Below are 9,082 nucleotides of genomic sequence, written 5' to 3'. Positions count from 1 at the left end.
CGCATAACGCATCTAGTGTAGGGGATGATTTTATTCAAGTTTCACGAGGAAGTTTATCTTCAGCATTTCAAGAGCTTGAAATGTATAATTCATTGTCATGTAGTACAAATACTATTGTCCGCCGTGAGGCATCCAAATGTGTAAAAGAACGTTATTGCAATTTAAAAGGAAAAAGGAGGAAAAAAAGTCCTTAAAAGTAAAAATTTGGAAAAAAGTATTGTAGTTGGGAATGGTTCCCCCCCTTTCCCCACGTAGAAAAAAGAAAATGGGAGAAAAAATGGAAAGAGAAAGTCAAGGGAACAGACTATGTTAGTATAAGCCATATTAGAGGAGCGGAGGGGGAGGGGGAAGGGATGGTTATGCTGGTCACCCGGAAATCTTCTCTTAGATGCGCCCAACGAGGGGCGCAGGCGAGCTCACACATTTTCAAAATTATGACTGACTCACGAGAGAAATGTGCATCACACGAGTGTTGACTCGATCTGGCTTAGCTGTTCCTTTTAAACCCCAAAAAAAAAAAAAAAAAAAACAAATAAATGCCTAAATAACACAAGAGAGCAGTGACTAAAGACACAGAAAGAAGAGGCAACAGTAGGAAACATCATGAGCTATAGCGGAAAACAGAGATAGAGAGTTCGGCCAGTATACCGATACTTTTAAACTTAAGGGATAGCAGAGATCTCAGCATAGCTAACTCATCTGCAAAGCTACCAAAAACCTTATTAGCGCGCATTGCTGGGTGACGCGTGTGTGTGATTTGAGAGATCGGCAAGGTTGGATGGACGCGCAAAGCCTCGGTGTATTATCCGGGAACGCGTGTAAGCATGGGTTGGGGGACGCCACTTTGTGCGCTATTCATCACGCTACTGACCCAATACGGCCAAGAGCTATATGCCTGATCACCCAGTGCGCCAGCCAGATAGAAAACCATGACAATATCTCGTCCCCGGCGGCTTGCACTGCCACCACTGACTTGATATCTTGTGCATAATGATATGGGACTGATATGGTAGGTGTGCAGATAGAGACTAACCAAACAGTACTAGGAATATTAGAAGATACTCCATACATCTCATTCATTCATTCATTTAAAAAAAAGTGGAAAAATCTTGTCAAATTTTGATTGCTTCTGCAAGATTCTGGAAATTAAGACTATATGTGCATACCCAGGTATGCCATGATTGTGACGAATAGTACGTTACAGGTTAATTCATCCCACATTTGTAAAATGCAAGCTATAGTTTTAGTCTTGAATTTCAAATTGTTTATTAGTGGATGTTAACACTCACTGCCCCCTACTCAGGTCAGCATAATTGTAGTGATATTGAGGCCAGAAGAGAAGGCAGGTAGTGTTTTGGAAATAGCAAATAATCAGATATAGATAAGTTGTCCTACCTCATTCTCTCAGTAGAATAAACATTGCAGATTGATCACAATAGTTACAGCATTTTGTCAAATACAGTACTTCTTGAATATTGCAATTTTGAGATAACTGACGAAATGCTGCTGGTGCTGTCTGAAGGCGAACACAAAACTTCAATATTTTTCACTACATCGAATGTGTTATTAGTTAAGCAATTTAATTTATACCTTTTACTGCTTAATAATTTTTGGAAATTATACAGGTACTCGTTACCCTTACAGTGATGTCTTACATGACTTGTTCTTACAAATTTCTCCTCCAGGTGGTTCCTCCTGTAAGATGCAAAAAGAAGCTTCAGACTTCAGCGTCAGATGTCCCCAAAAAGATATCATCAAGCGGGGAGAGCAAAAGGAAGAAAAATGAAGGGGAGGAAAAGAGTGAAAAGGAAAGAATCAAATCATATGACTATGCAGCATGGGATAAATTTGATGTGGTAAATATAATTCATTATTGTCAATAATGATATAAATGATAGGGATGATGATTATAATAGCAGTGATGATAATGTTAATAATGATGATGATAATTATGATAATATGGATGATAATGATAGTAATAATGATAAGTTGAATATAAACATTCTTCTTCGCAATGTATGTGCTATTGATAGATAGTTGTCATCATTATATATAAATGAATGGCACTTAATTGTACGACAGGACAAGGCACTTGTGTCCTCTGATGATGACGAGACAACGACTTCTGCCACTAAGACTATTGCCCCGAAGCTCAGTAAACAGGAACGAGCAACAGCCCTGAAAGAGGAGGTAAGAGGTCAGCTACCGTTGCTTTGGATACGTCAGCAAGAATTTTAGCTTAGTAGTTGCAGAGTTCTTTTGTTGCACGTCAGTGTTAAGAAAGTTTTTAAGTCTTCAGAATGGGAATAGAATATTAAAGTAAAAGGAAAATTGTATTCTTGGTGAATTTTGATATTATGAATAGGGTATAACTTGACCCAAAAGTTATTATTTTGTTCTTTTTTTTCACTTGTTACGAAAGAAAGAATCTCTGTAATGCTTTGCTTTATTTCAGGGCAACAAATGCTACAGTAGTGGGCAGCTTGATAATGCTATAGCCAAGTATACCCAGGCAATGGCACTGGATCCAAACAACCCCATCCTGCCTGCAAACCGTGCAATGGCCTACATCAAAATAGAGAAGTGGGTGGATTAGATTTTTTTTTTTCTTTCATTTATTACATTGTAGAATGATTGTAGATTGAAGTTGCAGTTGCAAAAAGTTATTAGTAACCCACTGTGGATGGGTGTCATGATATACATGATGCAGGAGCTTTGACCTGATGATAGGTGTCATTAAACCCATCGTCAGGATGTTTGGGGATTTTGGGTCAGTTTTATTCTATTGTGGTATGAGTCATGAGTTAGTGATGATGATAATTGCAGTCATAATTACTATAATTTCTGTAGTATTTAGCAAAATGGGTATCACCTAACATCCAAAACCTAGATGGCACCACTTTCATCTGGCACCAGCAGGAGAGAGAGTCTTGAATGGCACACATCCATGGTCTTTGGCAAGCACTGTCTTTATAGAGCAATGGCACACAGCAAATTGCCAACCTCTTGCTCTAAAGTACCACCGATGAAGGATGTGCAAGCAGAACAAGAAGAGGAAGGTGACTCATACCATGCTCAGTGTTTACAATGTGCCCTGTCATATGACACATAAATCTCTCAATGTGATTGATACAAAAAAACTTACAAACACAAAGGTGGTTCTAGTTTTACAATGATTGACTGAAAGAGAGTGGGAAAAGTCAAGGTATGTTGCATTAAGCTGCCTCACTCTAAGATATAACCATCCTTGAGACTGGGCAGGAAATTCTATACCCATCCACAATGGGTTGAATATGGTGCCTAGATTAACCCTCTCTGGACGGGTGGTACAGTACTGTACTGCTCATTCAAAAGCCCAGTGGCCGGGCGGCACAGTATTGTGCCAGCCATTTAATTGGTTTAGGCCTAATAATTCGAACGCCCCGGCATTGGGACATTCAAGGCTGGAATGCCCCCGTCGTGAGTGGGTTAATGTATAGATTATTGATCCATATTATGACTTCCATTATGATATCCCTCAAAAAATACATAACAGCATGGTACTAGAGTAATTTGAACAGTTTATGTCAATTAATATAAGTTCATTTCATACTTTGGAAGTTTCAATCTTTTTGTAACAATATGTTTAAGTAATTTATATGCATTCATCAAATTCATTATTTTCATCATTCTTTTCCTTTAGGTATTCTGCCGCTGAAGCAGACTGCAACAAATGCCTAAAGTTAGATCCAAAGTATATAAAAGCTTACCTAAGAAGAGGATCTTCTCGGATAAAGTTGGGAAAACCAGAAGAAGCCAGGGAGGATTTCAGAAAGGTGAGGAGGAGGAACTGGTTTAAAGTTTCTATTTCATTAAGGGAAATGTTAGTGAATATTCTGAGTAATTCTGCTTTTTATTATTTACTCACTTATAAATGCTATATTTTACACAATATACATAAACCACCGTTTATATTCTCTATGTTGTCCTTCTATGCTGGTTACTATATCATATGTGGAACAAAACACATATTGTCTATCTAATATATGATAATATGATACTCATTAATAAACTTTCCTTTTGTATTCTCCTATATGACACTTGCTCTATAATTTTATGGTAGTTATGTCTTTGAAATGAAAGGATTGCAGAGCATTTTGCTGTGATATTCTTCTTTCTTTTCTACTTATATTTTCATCATGTTGTCAGGTACTAAAGTTAGAACCATGGAACAAAGAGGCCAAAAAGGAATTTGAGAAACTGAACCAACTCCTTGCCTCGGAGAAGAAAGACCAGGCACCAGACAAAGGAAACACAGAGGCAGGGAAGGTAGATAGCACAAAAGATACTAAATCACAGAAGGTACCACAAGTAGAAAAGTTAACACCTGCAGCAGAATCCAAGAACCGCAAAGAGAGCAGTGACGTGAAAGACCCGCAAGATGCAGGCAATGGCTCCAGCAACCAAGGGAGTAAAACAAGGGCAAAGAAGCTGAAAATAGAGGAAGTTGGTTTTGTAAATGAAGAGAAAAGTCCTGTTGATCCTGATGTTGTCATCCCCATTGAAAAGCCACCCCATCTAAGGTCCATGGTGAGGCAATGTACATTGAAATTTTGTTGAAGAGTGGGTTAGGGTGGTTGTTCTCCCTTATTATGACTCTTATTTTTATTATTATTGTTTTATCATGATAATATAAAAGACAATGGTTATAGTTATTAGATTATTTTTTTTAAATCTCATAAATTTAATTAAGGAATGGGGTAAGCAGGTGAGGTAGACCTATTGATTGGCTGCCTTGGTGACTATGCACTTAAGGAGTCATCTTTTACTAAAAAAAAATCTTTAAAACAAAACCACAATGCATTTTTGCACTCTCAGCATCAATTATTGATTGATAGTAGTAGGGTATGTCGTCTAGCAGTGAGTTTGATTTATTTTTATATATGTGTTTATGAAAATGTCTAATATATTACATGATTTACCCAGTAGTTCAGGTGACATTGCTTTAATTAATTAAACGCATGTTTTTTTGTGTCCTTTTTTTACCTGCAGAAACCAATGAAGAGAATATCAGTGATAGATGTGCCTACACATACTGCCATTGGAAAGTTAACTGTGGAAGAAACAGAAAAACAAGAATCACAGAATATTTCTCCAAAAGCAAAGCAAAAACCCATCACTGGAGATGAATCCCAGGTCAGTGTGAGGATATAGTTTATAATAACAGATTTTTATTTGTTTATATTTATTTATTTATTTATTTTTTAGCTACCATACAAAATCTCTTACTTACAAGCAACAAAGGGATTAACTCTTCTTAACTTCTCTTCTCCTTTTTATCCTGTTACTCCCTTTAAGCATTATTTCGGTAAACTGGAGACTCCGTTTCTCAGACTTCCTGGCCCAAGCCGGAGTGTTGGGTTGAAGGTTTTATTGGATTATGTCTCCTTCCATTGGGATTGTGGTCTTGATAGTGGTAGTGACACTGTGTTTTGGGAGAAAGGAAATGAACAGCTTGAATGGAACACAAAATCTACCGTGTATTTTATTTATTTATTTATATCTATATCTATATTGATATATGTATATAAATATATATACACATAAATATATACAAATATATATATATATATATATATATATATATATATATATATATATATATATATATATATACATAGATCTACATATATATACATATATATACATATACATATATATACATATACATATACATATACATTTATATACATATACATATACATATACTTTTTTATTCATCAGTATTACATGCAAACGCTAACAACAGATGACAATAACAATGCCATCTTCATGAAATAATGATCAGAATAGGAGTATATACTCACAGCTAATTCTCTTAATTATAACTCACATTATAACTCTTTGATACTAATAAAATAGTCATAAGATTTGTGTGTGTGTGTGTGTGTGTGTGTGTGTGTGTGTGTGTGTGTGTGTGTGTATTTGTATGTGTGTTGTTTGTTTTTGTTTGTTTGTTTGTTCGTTTGTGTGTTTAACTTGATAACAATATGACCTGTACAGAAGCAACCACAAAAGATTTTTTCTCATGAATTCTCTCCAGACTACAGAAAAGACGCCCTCCATCAGTGCCATTCCTCTTCCACCAAGAACCTCGCATCAGTTTTCTCGAGACTGGACGAGACTGTCTGCCGATGCAACCCGAGCCATTGAGTATTTGAAGGTATGCTACGTAATCAATTGTCTTGTTGTGTCACCCAGGTGTTCATTTTCTTTGTCTTCTGGGTAATAGTTGGTCAGGACGCAGTGGGATTTATTTACAATGTTTATCTTTTCATTGCAGGTATAATATAAAGAAATTGGCATGTATGTGTGTGATTTTTTTATCTGTAATATATTAAACGGGAACAGTGTTGTAAACCATGTGTTTACCCCTCCACAGCAGGGTCAGGTCACTTTCATGTTGTTTTTTTTTCCCTTTGTTGAAATTACAAGGTATATATTCCTTCAGAAGTCTAAATAGTACATCATACCAAATCCTAATTGGTATCATTTTGATTATATATCATATATAGACTCATATCATATTATATATCATATTATCGTAAGATGTCCAACCGAGTCTGAATTTCTGATGATGTGGCCCTTCCTGGGAGGGTTAAAGCATAGAGAATAATGGGTGATTTTAAACTTGATAGCATAGTCATTTTTAAATTATTTCTTCCAAAAGTAATTTTGAAATGCATCTTTTGAACCAACAGATGATTCCCCCTTCGTTTTTCAACAATGTGGACTTGGACACAGATATACTGGTGGATGTTTTAGGAGCCTTGGTGTCCGAGAATGTTGCAAAAGTGGAGGCTGCATCTTATTTAGCTGCCATTTCAAAGTCAAGTGGATTTTCAGTGAATGTGATGTTCTTTGATAGCGAACAGAAGAAAGGTCAGTGGTTTGTACTAGGCATGCAAAGATATAGTGCAAGTGAAGTACATTCATGGAGTGCTTTTTGCATATTCTCTCAAGTTTTGATGCTGTTCTTTTCCATAGAACTGCTTATTTTATCTCATATTCAGAGATATGATTATTATTCTTAGTGTGTAGAGATATACCAAAGTCCTTTAATTTCTTCTGCAGTATTCTTGTATGTAAAAACAATGTAGCCCTAACTTGAAAAAATAAACTTATTGATACTGAATCACATCAATAAATGAGAGCATTGTATATTTTGTTTAAGATTCAAAGTAGGTATATTAAAATGTCAGTTGATAATAATTTGATATTAATTGATATTAACAGCGTATTAGGATTTAGAACAATTGCAGCAGTTAATAGTAACATATAGGAACTTAATTTCAAGTGCATTTGAATATTAATCTATTTTTTTCTCACCTTTCAGTTCTTCATAATTTGGTGACAAAATGTAAGGAGGAGGAGAAATACTCCAGAGAAATCAAAGACATAGAAAAGCTGTTGGCATAGCTGGTACCTCAGTCAATATAGCCTTTCTTATATACATGTTTCCTTCTTTATATTAAACTCCAGTTCCAATGTTTTGCATTTTCATTACAATCTTTTTTTTAATTTGATACACAGTGATAAAAGGGTAACACATTTTATCATTGCATTATATGATTTTATTTTCTTGGAGATTAACCCTCTCTGGACGAGTGGTACACTACTGTACCGCTCATTCAAAAGCCCGGTGGCCAGGCGGCACAATATGGTGCCAACCATTTAATTGATTTAGGCCTAAGCGTTCGAAAGCCCCGGCATTGTGACATGCAAGGCTGGAATGCCCCCGTCGTGAGTGGGTTAAACTCAAGTTGTGTGTTTATAAATAGTGAAATAAATACATTCCATAAAGAAATGGTACTTTTTTTTTTTTCTTTTTCATTTTTTGTTACTCATCTAATGACTGGACAATGTACTCAGAAAGATATTGAGAAAAAACTACCTCATCATTTATGCTTAAGAAAATAATGATTACGTTATTTAATCCATTCTTTGCCTATGCTGCACATGCGAGTTTTGGATCATTTAAAATTCCATGGGTATCTCTAGGATACATGAATGTGAGAATTTGTTAAACTAATCTTTATGCTGCAAATGATTAATGCCTTTTATTTTTACCGTCTTTCCAGCAAAGAGCTCTCAGACTACAGAAAAAGTTACATATTTTTCTTAGACGTGATGGCAGGCAGTTGTTTCACGTGCATGTTACATTTATGTAAGACTTTGGATATTTATCAATAAGACAAGTATGCAACTTATTTACATTCTTATGTGTATATTACAATAATTAGATGTGCCTATGGAGGTTTTACGGAGTAATACCTCAATTTAGGTAACTAACTAATATCGTGTATATCCTTTCTTTCTTTATTTCGAGAATCGCTTTTCTCCACTTTCCTTTTTCGTATTCCTATTGGGTGTTTGTCCTTCACTTTCCTTATATGTTGATGAGACAGGGAGACTTATTTTGCTGTTTCTGCTTCAGGCATGACAGGAATGTCATATGAGCAAAATTATACGGATAGCATATCTGACATATTAGTGAATAAACGATTTTAGTGAAAAATGAAGAATAAGAGAGGGGGAGGGAACCCGGTTACACACTACGCGTCAATATCCAAAAGGTCTGACATCGCTCAGGCCACTTGGGTGACCTGTCTTTCTACTAGAAAAACTTGAATAATTCACATAACTTCGTTAAGTTTCATAGCTCTAGCATTGCTCTGATTGCCCTACAATACCAAAATTATGAAACCCATTATTTTTTAAGCTCTAAATGCAGTACCTCTAGGTACATAGCTGAATGATAATATCTTATTTATATAACAAAATGTCATTGCTAGAGCATGCCACCCTTCCCCTCTACTTTATTAATATAATTTTTGTGGTAATAAATTCTAAACAATGAAAATGTAAAAGAAAATGTAGAAACTGGAATGGAATCAAGAAAACGTGACAATAAAAAATCATCTGCGGCCAAAAGTGATCCCCGTAATCTAGAGAAAATAGAAACATCTTCAGTTAGTGTACAGAACGAACTATTATATTACACATGAGGACTAGATGGTAAATGATGATAATTAAAAGTTTG

The 9,082-nt window shown here is 35.5% G+C and overlaps 1 protein-coding gene across 1 annotated transcript; it reads left to right on the top strand.

The window, feature by feature from the left end:
* Positions 1-1,631: 1,631 nt before the first annotated feature.
* Positions 1,632-7,528, top strand: LOC122251287 (uncharacterized). Its single transcript, XM_086550096.1, has 9 exons — positions 1,632-1,856; positions 2,083-2,190; positions 2,456-2,583; positions 3,683-3,815; positions 4,189-4,569; positions 5,032-5,175; positions 6,083-6,202; positions 6,741-6,921; positions 7,376-7,528. Exons 1-9 carry the CDS (start codon positions 1,647-1,649, stop codon positions 7,456-7,458), a joined length of 1,488 nt encoding a protein of 495 aa, XP_086406222.1. The 5' UTR covers positions 1,632-1,646; the 3' UTR covers positions 7,459-7,528.
* Positions 7,529-9,082: the final 1,554 nt, after the last annotated feature.

The sequence above is a fragment of the Penaeus japonicus genome, unplaced genomic scaffold (assembly GCF_977035675.1).
Source record: "Penaeus japonicus unplaced genomic scaffold, GWHDUDI00000001_assembly GWHDUDI00000023, whole genome shotgun sequence".
Taxonomy (NCBI): Eukaryota; Metazoa; Arthropoda; class Malacostraca; order Decapoda; family Penaeidae; genus Penaeus; species Penaeus japonicus.
This window is presented reverse-complemented; position numbering and strand designations above follow the sequence as displayed.

Excerpts from the sequence above, each read along its gene's own strand:
- LOC122251287 (XM_086550096.1), top strand. The coding sequence starts at position 1,647 with ATGTCTTACATGACTTGTTCTTACAAATTTCTCCTCCAGGTGGTTCCT. Across the intron at positions 2,584-3,682 it reads GCCTACATCAAAATAGAGAA|GTATTCTGCCGCTGAAGCAG; the intron begins GTGGGTGGATTA and ends CTTTTCCTTTAG. Across the intron at positions 4,570-5,031 it reads CACCCCATCTAAGGTCCATG|AAACCAATGAAGAGAATATC; the intron begins GTGAGGCAATGT and ends TTTTACCTGCAG.